The sequence below is a fragment of the Euleptes europaea genome, chromosome 9 (genome assembly GCF_029931775.1).
Source record: "Euleptes europaea isolate rEulEur1 chromosome 9, rEulEur1.hap1, whole genome shotgun sequence".
Classification (NCBI taxonomy): Eukaryota; Metazoa; Chordata; class Lepidosauria; order Squamata; family Sphaerodactylidae; genus Euleptes; species Euleptes europaea.
In genome coordinates, this window is record NC_079320.1 from 52,317,865 (window position 1) to 52,337,246 (window position 19,382).

Here is a 19,382-nt window from a genome sequence, read left to right on the forward strand (position 1 = left end):
GCCTTGTAAACAATTGCTCTTTTGTGTTATATTTTTAAAAAGTTCATCTGTAGAATAAATCAGACATTACAAGGCACACATTACACGTAAGAATCAAAATGATTAAAAAAAAAATAACCCAGCAAATGCCCTAATCTTTCTTTGCTGGCAGAATTGTGCTATGAGATACTGGAAAAAAAAACATAAATATAAATTTGTCTATATTACAGTAATTTAAAAAGTCTTCAATGGCTGCACTCTTGTCTTGTAAAATATTTGTGCTATTTTATAGTGCTATGTGATCTGAAGCAAGTCTTCTTAGATACTCTCTACAAAGCTGCCTGGGAACAGGCCAGTTTTTCCATTCCGCTGCAGTGTGCCTTTGAACCAGCCATCTTCGTGCTTTTTGTGAACAAAAACAACATCTCCTTCTTTAAGGTCCAGCTCAGCTTCACTCTGAGGAGGATAAGATACCACAACCCTGTATCTGTAGAAGGAAACACACGTTTTTTGCCCAGGTTAGTACAGGAACTATACAGTTTGCAAAAACGTTTGCTAGATACAACATGCAATTGAAGCTGCCATGAACTATACACAACCTTTCCATTAAAAACATAAAATATATCACCAAAAAAAAGTTAAAGTAATAATATAAAATGAAATCTAGACATCCTGCTTTCTCCTCTAGTACACAAGTTTTGCAGTTATTCTATCTTGTTTGAAAAAATTTCCAAATCTATTTGACCATAAACAAAAGTAGGACAGAGAGAAATAAATGTGAACTGAATTATACTGAGAACCTTAAATCAAGTTTAGCAACAAAGCTATATAGGATTATATATTAGCTTTGATCTGGAGTCCCTGATTAAAACCCTCTCAACAATATAAAAAAGGTTAAAGATTGTTCATCAGCAAGATTCCTACTGGGATTAATATGTAACTAGTAAGCTATTTTGCAGTAATGGCCACGGAAGAAAGCTTTATGTTATCAAGAATTAGGTTCAGTTATAAAGATGAGGAAAAAATGCAAAACAGCCACATTAATTGTGATTCAAATATGTAGCTTTATTATCACAAGCAGTGAAATAATTGTCCTACTACAGCTTTGCATATGCTCAAGCTCAACTGGGAGTATGTGCAAAATAGTCCCAATACAAACACACACTTGAAAGGTGTAGCACCCTCAAATAAATTTCTACCTCAAATAAATTTCCTTATAAACATTTGTCCTGCTCCTTATAACACACAACTTCAGGTTCCACTGCAGTTTTTGCAGATCTCTCTCTCTCTCTCTCTCACTCACACACACACAAATAATTAAAGACAGAGAGAGAGACCAAGATCCAGTGTGGTATAGTGGTGGGAGACCAAAGTTCAAATCCCCACTCTGCCATAGAACCTTGATGGGTGACCTTGGGCCAGCCTCTCAAACTAATCTACCTCACAGGGTTGTTGTGAGGATAAGATGGAGGACAGGAGAACGATGTTAGCATTGGGAGAGAAAGGTGGGGTATAAATTAAGTAAATAATAAAGTGGGCAAAACAAGTAATGAGCGAGAGAATATGAATGTAATGGAGAGTTTAAGCTAATATTGGGCTGAGTTTGGGATGCAAAAATTTTGCATCCGTGTGGAACAGGACTTCTCTGTAATGTAGCTGGCAGGGCTGAGAGCTTCTGTCTGTTTCAGAATAGATGAAACATGTCTGGAAAAGGAATTCTCAAGGACTTCAAAAAACATGGGGTAAAAAAATATAGGTGTAAGGAATATATTTTCTCTAAGGTTTATACGTTTAAAAATGTTTTTTTCTTAATTAGATTTTGAAATTTCACAAATACCTCAACATCTTTTTAAATTACAGCTAAAAAAATTTAAATTTAGCATGCAAAACAGTAATTATAAATCCATGTTCTATGTAAACAGAGATTCTTCTTGAAAAAGGTGTTAACATGTACATCAGACAGAAACAGCATGCAATAGCCATATTTTTATGGCCCATATGTACAAAAGGACCCTGGTCACATTTATGTAGTGACTGACCGGATTAACCCTCACAGGATTAACCCTAAAATTGTGTCACATTGGACAAATCGTCACAAATCACAAAAACAAAGAACATAATTCAGTGCTTCGTAAAGTTAAAGAACTAGGTGTATGCTTGTGAAAACTGTTGCTATTATACTCTTCACTGTGCTTGGCTGGGCTCCCAAGCCTACACACACTAATTTTATTTATTTACTTCATTTGTACTTTGCCTTTCTCCCCAAAGTGACTTACGTTGTTCTCTCCCCCACCCCATTTTATTCTTAAACAACCCTGTGAGAGTTTGTGCCTGACCCAAGGTCACCCTGAAAACTTACAAGGCAGAAGAGGGATTTGAAGTTAGGTCTCCCAGATCCTAGTCCAACACTAACCACTACACCATACTGCCTCTTATGAAGAGACAGGTGAAGAAGGTTTGTGTAATGAGGGAAGGGGGACAGTTGTCAGCACAGGAAATCAGAGACACAGAAAAGAGTTGTGCTGCATACCCCCCCTCTGAACTTCAGTTCCCATAGACAATGATGAGAGTAGCGTTTTTTCCTTTTCATAGAATCACAGAGTTGGCCATTCAGGCCATCTAGTCCAACCTTCTGCTCAATGCGAGATCAGCCTAGAGAATCCCTGTCAAGTGATTGTCCAGCCTCAGCTTAAAGACTGCAAGTGAGAGGGAGCTCACCACCTCCCTAGGTGGTTGATTCCACTGTCAAACAACTCTTATTGTAAAAAACCTTTTCCTAATATCCAGCCAGTACCTCTCCGCCCACAATTTAAACCCATGATTGCGAGTCCAATTCTCTGCTGCCAACAGGAACAGCTCCCTGCCCTCCTCTCAGTGACAGACCGTCAAATACTTAACGAGAGCAATCATGTCCCCCTTCAATCTTCTCTTCTCCAGACTAAGCATTCCCAACTTCCTCAGCCTTTCCTCATAGGGCTTGGTCTCCAAGGCCCCTGATCATCTTTGTCGCTCTTCTCTGCACCTGCTCCATTCAGCCACATCCTTTTCCAGCAGGTCTTATAAAGGATTCTTTTTCAGTCGCAATACAAAATAGGGGATCCAAGATAGTGTCCTCCTCCAGATTATCCTAATTATCTAATCAGCCACTGAGCACTAATCAACCGTTACTTTTCAGGTTCATGAGGACATGGGGAGAAAGTGAACTTTCGCACTTGGCTCCAGGGATGGCAACAATCCTATAATTGAAAACCCCACTTACTATTTCTGCGTATGAACACATATACATTCCCCTCATTGTTTGTACTGCTTAGTGATGCCTGGAGTTTTATACTATTTAGTTCAATTTGCATTTTCCCCCCTACATGTTTTCCAGGGACTGAGGAAAAGGAACACTGCAAGATTCTCTGTGCTACTCAAATATAAAACAAAGCATATTCACTTACTTGTTTCTTTGGGAACTGTCAGAAGTCCCTGCCAACTGAGGAGCTCAAGTGCGCCAAATATTGCAGCAAGAGAAAAATACTGCCTTATGAACACGCGGAAACAAGCTGGAGAACTCAGATGTCTATCTGGCCTCTTTTCAATGATGAAAAATGAGGATTTGGGAACAATACCAAGACATTGGCTGGTAGGGAATTAAAATTTTAATAAAGTGCTCGATTTTTGTTTCACATTGAGCTCACATCCAGTAAAAGAAAACACTAATAGTGTCCACAACTTTGCAAAGGGAGTTGTACATATTTGGATTCGTCGAAAGCGTAGTTTTCATCAAAAAACAGTCCTGACCAGAGCAGCCTAGATAGCCATCTAGTTTCCAACAGTGGCCACCAGCTAGGACCCTTGGTTCGACGCACGTTCTACATCACTGCTATCAATGGCAGCTGTACTCTTATGAGCCTCTACACTGCAGCCACTGTAAGATCATCACCAAGATGTTCCTTTTGGAACAGCGGATAAGTTCAGAACCAAGTCATGACAAGAGAGACTCCATCACAGGAAGAAAAAAAAAATGACAACATCCCACTTATATTATTTTTATGAGCCAACACCTAAACTAAATTAAAAAAAAGAATATATTTCAGATGCTGGAAAGTGACTTACCGTTCACAGACCACAGGCCTGGACTCATTCAGGACTGGGGCCAATGAAGAGCAGGGCTGCCGTGGAGGGGGAGCTATGGGAATACTGGAATCTGAAGAACTGGCTTTCCGATGAGTATTCTCCTGCATCGTTACTGACGATGGTTCTCCATCCATGGCACAGGGTTCAGCTCTTCCATGACCGGAAGTGGATGGAACCTCTGGCCCGACAGCACCTTGCAGGGTGAGCTCCGCAGCTGCCTGCTCAACCTCCAGTGTCGGGGATGATGGTGGAGATGCTCGAGGCTTGCGCTTTGTTGATGCTCCTGAAAGCAACTTCAGCAACCCCTTTTTTTCTTTCTGTAAATAAAAAATCAGCATTTGTTTTGAAAACAAGAAGCACCTACTAGAGAAGGAAATGCAACTGTTGTTTTTCAAGTGAAAAAACTGCGCATTCAGTGATGGGCTTTGTTCCTGCACAGAACTTTACTCCGGAGCTAACATTCAGGTGTGAAAGTCCTCCCCTCTCGGAGACGCACTCTGGCCTGTACATACCAAACAGCCACATCTTTCTAGTCGGTTCTTCCCAATTAGTGCTGCAGCATGTTAAAATGTACCTGTTGCAGGTAACGAAAGTGGGTTGTGCGAATGCACAAATGACCTCTCAAAGAATACCACTTACAGGTAAGCACCCTGTTTTTATTTTGTGGTCACATGAAGCTGCCTTATACTGAATCAGACCCTTGGTCCCTCAAAGTCAGTATTGTCTAATCAGACACTCTAATGATGATTGAGGCCCATGCTTCTGCCCTAGGCAGCTTGGTCTCCTGCTGGCTTGGTAAAAGGAGTTGGTAACCACTACACTGGCATCAGGTGAACTGTTGGCACTGATACTGAATATATGGGCTTCTGTACAGTCACAGTCAACTGGCTGATCATCACTTCAGAGACTGAAAGGGCTCTCCCAGAGAGTGGTTCAGAGTCAGGAAAGTGAGTTACACCTTGCTTGTTTCATACATTTTGGGCAGTGGAATCGTAGAGTTGGAAGGGACCACCAGGGTCCATTTAGTCCAATGCCCTGCACAATGCAGAAAATTCACAACTACCTCCCCCCCCACACCCCCAGTGACCCCTACTCCATGCCCAAAAGATGGCCAAGATGCCCTCCTTCTCATCATCTGCCTAAGGTCATAGAATCAGCATTGCTGACAGATGGCCATCTGTGTGTGTGTTAAGTGCCGTCAAGTCGCTTCCGACTCATGGCGACCCTATGAATGAAAGTCCTCCAAAATGTCCTATCTTTGACAGCCTTGCTCAGATCTTGAAAATTGAGGGCTGTGGCTTCCTTTATTGAGTCAGTCCATCTCTTGTTGGGTCTTCCTCTTTTCCTGATGCCCTCAACTTTTCCTAGCATGACTGTCTTTTCCAGTGACTCTTGTTGTCTCATGATGTGACCAAAATACGATAGCCTCAGTTTAGTCATTTTAGTTTCTAGGGTCAGTTCAGGCTTGATTTGATCTATAACCCACTGATTTGTTTTTTTGGCAGTCCAGAGTATCCGTAACACTTTCCTCCAACACCACATTTCAAAGGAATTTATTTTCTTCCTATCAGCTTTCTTCACTGTCCAGCTTTCACACCCATACATAGGAATAGGAAATGACATGAATTAATCTAGTCTTGGTGGCCAGTGACACGTCCTTACACTTCAAAATCTTTTCTAGCTTCTTCATGGCTGCCCTTCCTAGCCTCAATCTCCTTCTGATTTCTTAGCTGCAGTCTCTCTTTTGGTTGATGGTGGAGCCAAGGAATAGAACTGTAGTCATTACTTTTGTTTTCTTGATGTTCAGCTGTAGTCCCGCTTTGGCACTTTCTCTTTTAACTTTCAGCAGTAGTTGTTTCAAATCTTCACTATTTTCTGCCAATAATGTAGTGTCATCGGCATATCTCAAATTAGTAATGTTCCTCCCTCCAATTTTCACTCCACCTTCATCTAAATCTAATCCAGCTTTCCTAATTATATGTTCTGCATATACATTGAAGAGATAGGGAGATAAAATACATCCTTGTCTGACTCCTTTGCCAATTGGAAACCATTTCGTTTCTCCATATTCTGTTCTAACTGTGGCCTCTTGTCCAGAGTACAGGTTGCGCATCAAAATGATCAGATGTAGAGGCACACCCATTTCCTTTAAAACCACCCATAGCTTTTCGTGAGCCACACAGTCAAAAGCTTTGCTGTAATCTATGAAACACAAGCTGATTTTCTTCTGAAATTCTCTCGTATGCTCCAGTAACCAGTGTATATTTGCAATATGATCTCTAGTGCCCCTTCCTTTTCTGAAACCAGCTTGAACATCAGGCATTTCTCGTTCCATATATGGTAACAGCCTTTGCTGTAAGATTTTGAGCATCACTTTATTTGCGTGAGAAATTAATGCGATGGTCCGATAGTTGCTGCAATCTTTGATGTCTCCTTTCTTGGGAATTGGAATGTAAATGGATCGTTTCCAGTCTGTGGGCCATTGTTTTGTTTTCCATATCTGTTGGCATATTCTTGTCAAGATTTTGATGGACTCCATTTCTGTGGCTTGGAATAGCTCTATTGATATCCCATCTGCTCCTGGTGATTTGTTTCTCCCGATTGCTCTCAGTGCAGCTTTCACTTCACTTTCTAAAACTGTAGGTTCTTCTTCAAAAGATTCTCCTTGGAAAGAATCTGTTATCCTTTCATCTCTTCTGTATAGTTCTTCAGTGTATTGTTCCTACCTTTTCTTTATTTTGTCCTGTTCAGTTAATGTATTTCCATGCTGATCATTCAGCATGCCTAACCGTGCTTTAAATATCCCTTTGATTTCTTGGATCTTGTGGAACAGATCTCTTGTTCTTGCTTTTTTGTTGTTCTCTTCTATTTCTTTACACTGGTTATTATAATAGGTCTCTTTGCCTCTACGTGGCCATCTAGCCTCTGCTTAAAAACCTCCAGAGAAGGAGCACTTACCACCTCCCGAGGAAGCCTGTTCCACTGAGGAACCGCACTGTTTGAAAATCCTTCCTAGACAGAAACTCTTTTGATTTAAGTTCAACCCATTGGTTATGGTCTGACCTTCTGGGGCAACAGAAAACAACTTGGCACCATCCTCTATATGACAGCCCTTCAAGTACTTGAAGATGGTTATCATATCACCTCTCAGTCTTCTTGTCTTCAGGCTAAACATACCCAGCTCCTTCAACCTTTCCTCATAGGACTTGGTCTCCAGACCCCTCACCATCTTTGTTGCCCTCCTCTGGACACGTTCCAGCTTGTCTACATCCTTCTTAATTTGTGGTGCCCAAAACTGAACACAATACTCTAGGTGAGGTCTAACCAGAGCAGAGTACACAAGCCTGTATTGTGTACTTGCACTCCAAGGCACAGGAGACACCAGTTGTGGCCACTGATTGATGGCAACTTTCTTTTGAACTACTGACACTATTTTACTTTTTAAAAAGCTAGTCCTTTATGTCACAGGCACCTCAGATGGCCAGATTGAGGAAAGATATATATCTGTATCTGTACTTGTTTAGGAGAAAACTAGTTTACAGAGAAAGAATCTTTGAAGACAGCATTTCCAAACACCACTGCAGTGGATGAAAAATGTGACCCCACCTCCACCCCAGGCTAATGCAGTCAAGAAGGGAGAGGAGTTCTCTGCCCTCTGAAGGGAGAAGACTTCAAGATAGCTCTAGAAATTTCCAAATCAAAGTTCTGCACAGGTACCAAGTCCATCAGTATGATGCACAGAAACCACAAAGATTAATTTGTTTAGCATATATGGAGTCTTAGTGGTGTTTTTACATTTAGCAAACATTTCCTAGTCATCATTTATGCGGTCAGAAAGAAAAAGGAACATTTATTACACGCTAACACACCACACTGTTTCCATAGTGGACGTTTTTTAATTTCAAATGCAAGCACCAACTCCAACTCCCCAGAAACATGCAATGTCATCACAATCCGTTCAGCATTGGAACCAAAGTACAAGAATCACCATGCTCAAAATCCTCCCACTATTTCCAGGTTTTCCCTTCTGCTACCAGTATTCTATATTAGGGGGTCATTATTACCCAGAAAGTGATGCAAAAGCCATAAGGGTTTTTTGGGGGGGCTGCCCAAACTGATCCCTGTGACAACTGGTCAGAACCCCATAATGAAAGCTAGCAGAAGGTACTTCACAATTATGGGGCATATGTGCGCTACTGACATACAGACAAAATCCAAGGACAGCTGAAACACTAAGGAGTTAAGTATTCTGTGCTGTACAGTTTGAAAAGATTTTCCTTCCCTTATGAGGAAAGCCTTGGGCTTTTAACAATGTCTTATGACTCACAAGGGCAAATCTTTTACTGCACCCTGTTTTATGCTCTAGCTAAGCTAGTTATTCCTGCTCTAAAGGGCAAATGGGCACTGGAAGTACAGGGTGATCAAGAGATACCACAACACTGTTTTCAATACATCAAATGTCACTGACTTCTCCAATTAAAAATTCTCTTTCTGGTATATTAAGCAATAGTTAGCAACTACATCCCACTTCGTCTCGGGAGAACAAACATCTGACTAGCATCCATACTCATTTCCTTATTATAGTAAACAATGCAAACCTCTCACAACCCAGCTTCAAAGGAATGCTAAGAAACTAGCAAACCAATCTTTACAGTTACCGCTGATCAAATACAAGTTAGAAATCCCACTGCATGTTCCTCTTTGTATCTAAGATTCATACAGAAGCTGTTACAAAAAACATGGTGAGCGGGAGACAACTAAATGGCACGCCCACCTTGCCATCTCTGTCTGGTTTACTGATGGTAGTAACCCCGCCAGCTGCGAATGTATTCTCTGCGGAAGCTGGCGCGCCGGGATGAACCGTCACGATCCTTCCACTTGCATCTCCATCCAGAGACGCAGAAGTGACAGGAGAGTTTAACGTAGCTGCTGCACAAGCCAGAGGGGCATTTGTCCGGTTGATATTCACAGCTGTGATATAAGTAGCTGTATTTGAAAGCTGAGGTTGGAGCTGTTGGGAGGCAACGGAATGATGTGGAATAATTACAGCAGCAGGAATAAGGCATGCTGAACTTTGAGACTGGATTGGCGTCACTGTGGCTGTAGGTCTTTCTTGGCTGTGTATTGCAACTACAACAAGAGAGGAAAAGCAAGAGAAAGTATATGTCATAACCGTTCTGTTATGAATAAGCCATTTAAAAGGTTCCCTCCCACCATTCCCTTCTCAATTGCAATATTAAAAATAGCTCCATGTGGGTATTTCAACATATCAAGTAACCCATATTTCAAACGAAGTAAGATTTACCATACCAGAAATATCTGACCAAGATCTGATGCTATAATAAATACTGTTCTAACAGAAACACCGAGTGATCATTCTATGTCGAGCTGATATCAGAACTGGTTTTTTGACAAAGAGGAAGGCATCAAAAACCCCTTTGGTTCTCTTGAACACATTTTGCCAAAGCACAATGGAGGCTTCTCTAGGAAAGTTTGGGAAATGGAAATCCTGTCAATATATTACCAAACCTTTGCTAGAGGCTAAAACAAAAATTTCTATTTTCATTCAAATGAATGATCATAAGATGGCTAAACATGCAAACCCATGAAATAGTTACTTGTTGTGCAGCAGCCCACAGAAAATGTGACCTGCTGCCTAATCTGTCAATCTAAGCTCCTCGAGAGAAAACAGGATTAATTGTGAGATCACTCTTTAAAAACACCACAAACACGTAGTCCTCTGATTCCTTAGTGGATATTTATTATTGTTTTATTTGCCTCCTAAGAACAAAGATCCCTACTGTTCCATCTTCTCTAGCATCTTGCTTCTCCTAGTGGCCCAGATGCCCCAGGAAGTCCACAGCAGGGGCACACAGGACAAAGCCTCTCCTGCTGCGGCTCCTCAGCAACTGAAGGCCATAGTCTGGACATAAGGCTAATAGTAATTAATGAAGCCATTCCACCCCTTTCAAAGGAGAACAGTACAGCTTACTTCTGGTTACCTTATCTTATCCCCACTTCAACATTCAAAGATTAATCTGAGACATGATGAGGGGCCCAGATTCATCCAGTGAGTTTTATAGTCCTGTTCCACAGCTCTGTCCACTACAACATCCAGGGCTGGCTGGATCAAACCAACTTTTTTGCTCAGTCTCACCCAATTACTCTCCTTCCTTTGGTCCTGTTCCACATGTTTGTCCATACAGGCCCTATGATCCCCAGCACAGTTTTTTTGATGGTCAAAGGGGACTGGTCCCTTCCCTTTTACCACCAGTGAAAGAGCTGGCTGGATCCAACCCACCGGCTCTCCTACCACTCATGACAAAATTCAGTGAATTTCCAGGATTTCCACTCTAAATATACCACCACACTTTAAGGGGAATAAAGCAGTAAGTTGTACCTGTTCGAACTGCATTGCGAGCCTGGTTGACTGTCATTTGGCTCGTCATGTGCATAAGAACCTTGGTTTGTGGACTAGTTTGTATGTGTGCTGCAGAGACCACTGCTGTTGGTACCATGCTGGAATTCATTGTTACACCATTTCCTTGAAGTTTCTGCAGTGTTCCAGCCGTAGAAGAGCTGACCACAGTCACCACCCGCCCTGTCTGACCGGCAGTAGATACAGGGACTTTTGCTTGGGAGGCAGTTGTCACTGCTCTGTCAAATGTAATGAAAAGTTTTAGGTATTACTAAGTCAGTCAACCCCTCTTCCCTTAACAAACCACCATCACTTAGATATAAATTGGATATTCAAAAAGGGTTCTCGCCTTACTGTTCATAAAAGATTCTTACTTCAGCAGAAAGCCATACCTTGAGACTGGTGCCACATAATTGCCAGGGAACACCCCAATTTTGCTTGTATGCATGGAGGTGCCTTTGAACCAGCCATCCTGACAACGCTCAAATACCAAGAACATCTCGCCTTTTCTCAGTTCCAGTTCATCATCTTTTCTAGGAGTATAGGGATAAATAGCAATGTACCTGGAAAAGACAACAGTTTATAAGGCTCTACATATTTTTTAAAAAGGGACAGGGAAAAAAAAATCTGTCATAATGTTCTGCTAATGTTTTGCCTAGCACAAAGAACAAGTGAATGTTTACAGAATTTAACACACTTTCCCAAACAACTATATTCAGGGCAGTATATGAAAAATTTATAAAATCTGAGACAAGGATATTACAATTAATAAAATTAATAAAAAACAATTAATAAAATAAACAGAAAATCATACTAAAATCATACTAAAAACAGGAGCCAGTCAATTTTAGAAAGAAATGTAAATTTAAAATATGACTTCAAAAACACAATGATATAAACAGCAAAATATTTGCTAATGTTTCAAATGATAGCATCAAAAAGGTAGGCTACTGAATACCTGAATATCTCCTATGAACAAATTGCAGGTGGGTTAGCAATGCTTTCATTTCCCCCGCTGCCTACCCTCTTCTTAGTGTTTCAATTGCGTAAGTCACAGGATTGTTTGCAAGATTATTGCTGCATGAAAATGGAAGCACACAGATGCCATTCACTGCACAAAGTAGCTCCCCAAGCAGATGCAGCAGTTCCAGTGATTGCAGCACAGCCCTTCTTTCTGGAGCTGCAGTGTGGAGAGCCAGTGTGATGTAGTGGTTAAGAACGGTTTGTTTCCCCACTCCTCCACATGAAGCCTGCTTGGTGACCTTGGGCTCGACCACAGTTTTCTAGGAACTCTCTGTCTCACCTACCTCACAAGGTGCCTGTTGTGGGGAGGGGAAGCAAAGGTGATTGTAAGCCACTTTGAGATTCCTCAAGGTAGAGAAAAAGCAGGGTATAAAAGCCAACCTTCTTCTTAAAATGGCTCCAATAACCTTCCATGTAGAATAGCACCCACATGGTTTAATTTTCAAGTTACAACCTCTCTCCATGTGAATGTATGATTGTGCCTCAATCTCTACATTATCCTTTCCAATGAACACACTGCCTACTGGAAATATTGGTTTGGGTGTGTGTGTGGGAAGGGGGGGGGAACGATAATGGCAGTTGTGTCTTCTCGTATTGCATCATATTGTTTAAGAACCTGAAACCTACCTTAGCAGCTTAAGAATTAGAATAAACTTGGCAATATGCCAACAATGCAGACCTAGATTAGAGGATTCATAATTAATTCTTTTGATTCCTTTTTTTAAATTGCCTGTTCTATTGTTGCTTTCTTGTGTGTGTGAACCTATCCAGGCCTCACATTCTTTTGAGCCATCTCTCCCCCCCCAAAAAAAAAAGTCACCCCACATTCTGGGGGATGGAGATCAATCAATCTAGGCAGGGCTATTTACAGCCTGACACAGAGTAGTTTTTCCTTCAGGACTGGTGATACTCTTAAAAAGGGGAGGCTCCTGCAAATAGATAAATTCATAAAATGGCCTTTCAAAACCTTCTCAAATCCTTGACAGCACATAATGACAATGCTCGGATTATATAAAGTGGCTTAATGGTATAATTATTTTGGTTGTTACACTATGCGTATACCTGCATTGATGCACCTATAATTTTTAATGCAGTGAAGAAAATTCCTTTTCTGGAATTCAAGCTTGTGGCATCTCCTTCCTTGCCATTTTTCATTAAGCATCTGCTTTCCAATACATGTTGTTAATAACATATGTTGTATACAAAATATTTATGTCCAGTAGCTTGGCCAATTCACATGTGTGAAGACACTATACTAGGTAGCAGCTTTTTGCTATTACTCCAGGCATTCACTTACTAATTAAACTGTCAAAGACTCAGCATAATAGCAAGCGCAACCTGCAACTCTAGAGTAGGGTCCTCTGGTGATTTTATTAATAATACTTTCCAATTTAGTCAGTTTTGTCAGTTACTATCAGCACTGCAGTTAGAAAACATGTTCCCTGTCCACACAATGTATCATCTCACACATGCACAGGACAGATGTTCCAGTGGCCCATTATATGTACCAACTGGGATACACCATTATATGCTGCTAGCAAAAGCCCTGACAAACTGCAAAGTGAAGTCATGCTTGGCTGCTTTTTGTTTCCTGGCTATATGCAACAGGCATTTTTCAGCTGAGATGGCAAGTTAAGATTTCTAAAAATGCTTCAACTTTTCTCCTCTTGTCAATTCCAGTCCTCCGCCTCATTTCAAGCTTATCATTAGTAAGTTTCTATTTCACTTACACGCTTGGTCTTGCCTGGGGGCGCAAGTGTGATATTTGCTCAGTGGATCCTGATGCAGATTTTTGTGCTGCTCCTGAGGGTAACCCAGTAGATGAGGAAGCAATTATTGTAGCAGACAAGAGAGGTGGTGGTGGAAGAGGGGGGTTCATATTCTATAAATTAAAACAAATATGCGTATTTAAAACAAATATGCGTATTTAAAACAAACATGCATTTAACATTTTGATACCTATATGCAACTGCAAGTTGTATCCATAAACATAGACACATTGATATACATATTACATAACCCCAAACAGACCAGGAGTAAGTATTAAAGTGAGCACACAACTGTGCCCTCTCTGGATTCAATATAACTGGGCAATAGGTTCTGTCTTTCTTCTTCCCAAAACAAGTTTAAGTGGCAAATCCAAAAGCAGAAAGAGTGAATATAAAACATTTCAGTTTAGATTCTTGACAGAAACCCAACAGCCTTCCAAGTGATAGTTTAAATATCCAAGTCAAATAGATTGTCATCCACAGTAGCTTTTAAAACCAGAAGCTGAAACACAGTATGAAATAGTTTAACTGCAATCAATCTCAACCATTCCTTCAAGGACAAAGTTCCCTTTTACATGTGAGCACCAACAGCAGAGCTAGGGCTGCCATGCTGCAGGTGGGCCCTGGAGATCTCCTAGGAGTACAACTGATCTCCAGACTACAGATATCACTTCTCCTGGAGATAATAGCTGCTTTTGAAGGTAGAAATTATGGCATTACACCCTGCTGAGGTTCTTCTCCTCTCCAAACCTCGCCCCTCCAGGGCTGCCATCAAGCCAATTATTTATTTAAAACATTTATTAGCTGCCTTTCTACCTTATACAAACTCAAGGCAGTTTGCAATGTAAATAATAATAAAATACAATGAAATATATAAAACCACTAGTTAAAATTAATAATTTAAAACTGCCAATATGCAGAAGAACTAATCAAATACATTTATTTATTTAAAGCATTTATTACCCAATAAGGCTCTTGTAGAAAATAATGAACTAGGTAAACCATTGGCCTGATCTAGGGTAGCAGTTACATAAAGTAACCCAAAACATCTTAATTAGAAAAAATAAAATAAAAGACCCATTTCAGAGCTGTATGCAAGGGAAAAAATCGACAGTCTTCCTTTAAAAAATATTACTACGCTTTACTGTTGAATAACTCATCATTTTATCATGTATGCATAAATTAAATCTAGTACTTAGCAAGAAAGGTGCAGAAATCTTTAGAATTCCTACTATCAGAAACATCAGAGTGCAAAAAATTATTAATCACAAAACTAATTTTAACAATGAATTCCATTCAGCCTGCTAAGATCGTAGAAAAACAAATGACAAGTGACATTAAAGGATTCCCTATCTCTGTGAGACGATACTTACACCAAGAGCAGCTGAGTAATTGACTTCTGGTGGAAAGGTAAATGAAGGCCCTGTTGTTACTGGACTGCTGGGCGGTGGAGTCACAATTAACCCTGTTGTACTGATATGAACCTATTAAAAAAAAAGATCATCAAAACAGAATGTGGTGATAGCAAAATGTAACAATTACTACCATATTAACTAAATTGTAACTTAATGAGTTTATTGTGACTTTGTAGTAGTTAGCAGCACTGAATACATTTGGAGTAGAAAGGTGGACTGTTTTTAATATAACTAATAAATAATATTAATGTACTATTTCTATTTACACCGAAGATTGTGTTAAATAAATGGAGTATTTTTAAGGGCTCCATTTGTGATAGAAATGTCTTTCCAGAAGTGTTTGAAGGAAACTGGCTGAATGCTGAACACCAAAGAAGTACATTAATAACATCACCAGATTTTCTGATCATTGTAAAGGTTTTATCAGTTCATTTGCCCCATAATTGTTTTATTTGCATATGATGTAACTGCACAGTATAAAGACTGCAATCAAAAATAATTCCAAACTGCACTCCTTCCTCCCCTCTTATGATTCTTTGCTTTTTGTTAACATTGCTCTAACCATAACTTGTCTTTTCATCTACATTAGGGAAATGGTGGCTATACTAACTAGGAATGGTCTACTAATCAGGATTTCAAACTGTGGGTTTGCAAACTGCAGTCTGGAAACAAATCCTATGCGTGTCTTTATGAGCTCTGGATATGATGATAAATTATGATCACACATCGCCATGTGTGCAGTTTGCAGGATGTTCTCAATTAGCAAATCATGATTTGGTGACAAGTGAACTTGGGTCACAGACTTCAAAACAGAAGACATAACAAGTGTTTTATAATACTGACACTGCTTTGCCTCCATTAACCTTTGGCTAAAGTTAAATTTCAATCCTCAAGGCGTAACTCCCTTGATTCTCCGGGGCAGTTACCAATCTACGTGGTTAAAGGCAGTCAAGATTAAGCTGGCAAGCTTGGGGTTCTCCTCTCATTCTGTCTTGGAAATGGGGTATGAACAAGTTTTAAAACAAAGGGTGATGGATACTGAGTGGCAGGCAGAAAGATCACCAGCTTTCCTGTCTTCTGAAACTTCCAGACACCTAATTTCCCCAGCTGCTTATCTTTCCTATGACTAAAAATCTCCAAATAGGAGCGATTTCTCCCTTGCTACATGTCAAGCACCCCCTTCTGCGGTTTTGGATGGGCGATACAAAAAGTTTCCAAAGGCAGACAGGCTTAGGGGAGACTGAAATTTAGGAACACGTTTTACTTCATTGCCCTTTATATCAAGAGGTTCGTTCTAAGTTTATTCTTCCCTTGCTTAGTAGGTATCCCAGTCGATCAGACTCAGTTTATGCTCATATGTTACTTATTGATGAAAAACCACTGGTTTCACCACATACTACAAAGTTCTATGTGGCAGTTTGTAAAATTTGCCAATCACTGATAGTTTAAACTTTTAGGCATTTATTACATAAATTTTAATAACCTTGTTTTTTATGTTATTTCTTTCCCTTTAAAATTACAAGTTAATTTATGTGTGGGAATTTACACACACACACACATTATATATAACCCCCCGTTTTTTCCCGGTTGTGAATTTTGCTGTGACTTGTGATGGCCTATGCCCATATTAACAAAGATTGACTGATTAATACTAATACTGTAAACTGAAACTAATGGTTTATTTTTTACACTCTGCTATCTTATTCAGGAAGTCAAATCCTTTTCTCTTTTAATTCATACAAAACATAAAGAAGCACTTGTTGTGCATGTTCTAATAAACAGGTAGGATATTTTAAGAGCAGGAACATCTTTCTTCAAGTTACAGCAGTTCGGTTTGCTTGAAAATTGCCCCTTTATGTGGAATTAATGACTGCTTGCACACACTCCAAAAGAATTGGCAGCTATTACCTTCCATTTGTTTTGACAATCATTGAAATTGTTCATTAGAAAGCTATGATACGCTTTGTATTCTGCTTCCAGCAATTACCTGAGAAGGTGCACTGCAAGAGAGGCCTGTAAGTTCGCTTATGCGAGCTGCAGCAGTGGGATTACTGGAGCTGATGAGGACAGGAGGGCTGATTTCCATCGAGTGACGGTTCTGAGAAGACTGAGAGGCCTTGTTGGACATGGTCAGGGAGGTAAAGGAGTGACGTTTTTTGGTGTTCTTCTTGGTATCCATGTGCTTTTGGACTGAATTACTGTGGGATGCACCAGAAGTGCCTTCTCCAGAGTCTACTGCAGAACTTGAGGGCTTGTCCAGTTCTATCAGCTGCTTTGCGGTTGTGTTAAACTGTAAAACGATCAAACATTTTTGTAAATATAGTATCAGAATTCTGATTAGGAATCCTGAAGGAAAGACAAAAGCATGTAGAATGCTTGAAATATTGGACAATACTTTGACTCCTTCGAGCGAGTATCGGCAATGGAACTCCCATGCCTTCGTTCGTGGTTGAATAACTGGGATGGTAAATAGGATGTAACTGGCAACAATGGACAAGTAACATCTGTATCGGCCACTTATCAATACCACTAAGAATAGGTAATATGGGTACTAAAGACTCAATTAAGGGACAGCCTAGAGAGGACTACATTGTGATGGTTCATGATCAATTGCATTCAAGAAAGATATAATTTAAAGAAGGTATGAAGCCTGCAATAAAAGACAATCAAACCAAAGTGAGCAACAACAGCAGTGCCAAACTCACAAAGCAAGGCTCTGAAAATCCAAGGAATAACTGTTCTCAATCTAGATTTGAAAAAGGGGCCTATAATTTTAAATTATGAATTAATAGTAATAATAAAGAGCCAAACTGCCACTATAACAGTAAAACAAGATTATTTTTAAAAATCTTGAAAAATGCAGCATTCATTTTTGAAAAAGCAAGGTATTTGCCTGGTGACGTCTCAGAAGTTAGAGGGATGGCTATGAAGAACCTCCAGCACTCAGAGTTTCAACAGCCATTAGTCATTTCTGTAATAGAAATACTTAACAAAAACAAATTACTGCACTTTTATGCTCATACTCTTCCAGATTTGGGTTGGGTACGACGTCTTGTATTAAAAAGTGATAAATGTGTTCAAGCTGGTTAGGACAATTACACTGCCATTTAATTTATGTTTTCTGAAATGAAAACCAACTAGTTAATTATAAATGAAGTATAATAACCTGCGTCAAAGCTTCTGCTCTTTCTGCCCCAAACCTCTATTTTGCTTGCCTCAGCTAGCAGGACATCCATGCCTAAGTAAGTTTGAAAATTAAAAGGCTCTTCACTCCTCAGAAGCACTTCATAGTGGGAAATGCTTTTTTAAAAATTAGAAATATATGAACTCTAGCACTATATTTTACCTGTGCTGACTGTACCCAGTCCTTTCCTCCTCCTTGTTGGGCACAATTTTCATTTGAGAGTAGTCAACAGGGGTACACTTGCTGATATTCAAAAACCAAAATACTCGAGTTACTACAATCTTTAACATCGCTATATGATATTACCTGGTTAATTATTATTAAATCTCTATAGGTATTAGTTGCAGTCAATTCCCACTTGAAGTGGGGGGCGGGGAACTAAACCATGCTGTCATGAATAACTACAGAGGCTAAGGGGAAATTCTGGGTGATAGCTTACTCTTTACTTGGACCTATGATATTTATCACCATATTGTCACTATTATTATCTGTATTCAGTTCATATCCTGAGACATTACTATACTGCATAATAACGGATTCTAATTTTTACTGAATTTTTCAATATATGTTATAAAGATAGCAATATTGTCAGCATATAAATTAATTTTAAATTGAGAAAAATTTACGGATCAATATATCCATGAGCAGTATTTTTTAAGTTGTACATTTCCAGTCATTTATTTATTTGTACCCACTTTTCCCCAAAGGTGGCTTACATCATTCTCCTCCCCTCCATTTTATCCTCACAACAACCCTGTGAGGTAGGTTAGACTAAGAGTGTGTGACTGGCCCAAGGTCACCTAGCGAGCTTCCATGGCATGAGTGGGGATTTGAACCTGGGTCTCCCAGATACTAGTCTGACACTCTTAACCATTATACTACGCAGGCTCAGTTATGCAAACTGGGTCTTTATTGATCTCTTGCTCTGAATTCTGACATAGTTTGGCTCTTTAATTGTAAACGGTTGCAGACCCTGTAAATTTTTGCAGGGGTCTGATGCGCTCTGTGTGCCAAGTGCTATCAACAGCAGAGCGGGCCTGCCTGTAAGGAAGATACAGGCCTGACTCAAAAGACACCATAATCCTATTAGGAGCTATGCCAGCATGGAGTTATTCCATATCACACCATGTGTACTTTGGGGAGACTGCTTCATGTAGCTCTACAGCATTGAAAGGAAAGGTCAACAAAAAGATCCAATGTACAGAAAACCTTGCAACTTTTTGAATGTTGAAAGTATAAACTTAATTTGGATTTGTATAGATTTTACTATTTCATTAACATGTTATGCAAACATGTTATACTTGTCCTTGTTGTTATAAGGCAGTATTTCTTTACGTTTCATTAACAAAAAATTAGTAACGTTAACTATATTCAGTCTCTTTAAAACTTTGGGTTTTACCCAGGCTTAGGACAGCAATGCCTTCAGCATTATTTTAGATCATCCTTAGTATTCAGGAGACTTTTCTGACAAT

The 19,382-nt window shown here is 39.8% G+C and overlaps 1 protein-coding gene across 1 annotated transcript in view; it reads right to left on the reverse strand.

The window, feature by feature from the left end:
• Window positions 1-247: 247 nt before the first annotated feature.
• SH3RF1 (SH3 domain containing ring finger 1) overlaps window positions 248-19,382 on the reverse strand; it is a 59,247-nt gene continuing 40,112 nt past the window's right edge. Inside the window, exons 5-12 of the mRNA XM_056855212.1 lie at window positions 16,714-17,016; window positions 14,685-14,795; window positions 13,273-13,424; window positions 10,912-11,082; window positions 10,502-10,758; window positions 8,876-9,231; window positions 4,081-4,418; window positions 248-466 (exon numbers count right to left, since the gene is read on the reverse strand). Of these exons, the coding sequence (XP_056711190.1) occupies window positions 298-466; window positions 4,081-4,418; window positions 8,876-9,231; window positions 10,502-10,758; window positions 10,912-11,082; window positions 13,273-13,424; window positions 14,685-14,795; window positions 16,714-17,016 (1,857 nt within the window). The 3' untranslated portion in view covers window positions 248-297. The remainder of the gene's footprint in view (window positions 467-4,080; window positions 4,419-8,875; window positions 9,232-10,501; window positions 10,759-10,911; window positions 11,083-13,272; window positions 13,425-14,684; window positions 14,796-16,713; window positions 17,017-19,382) is intronic.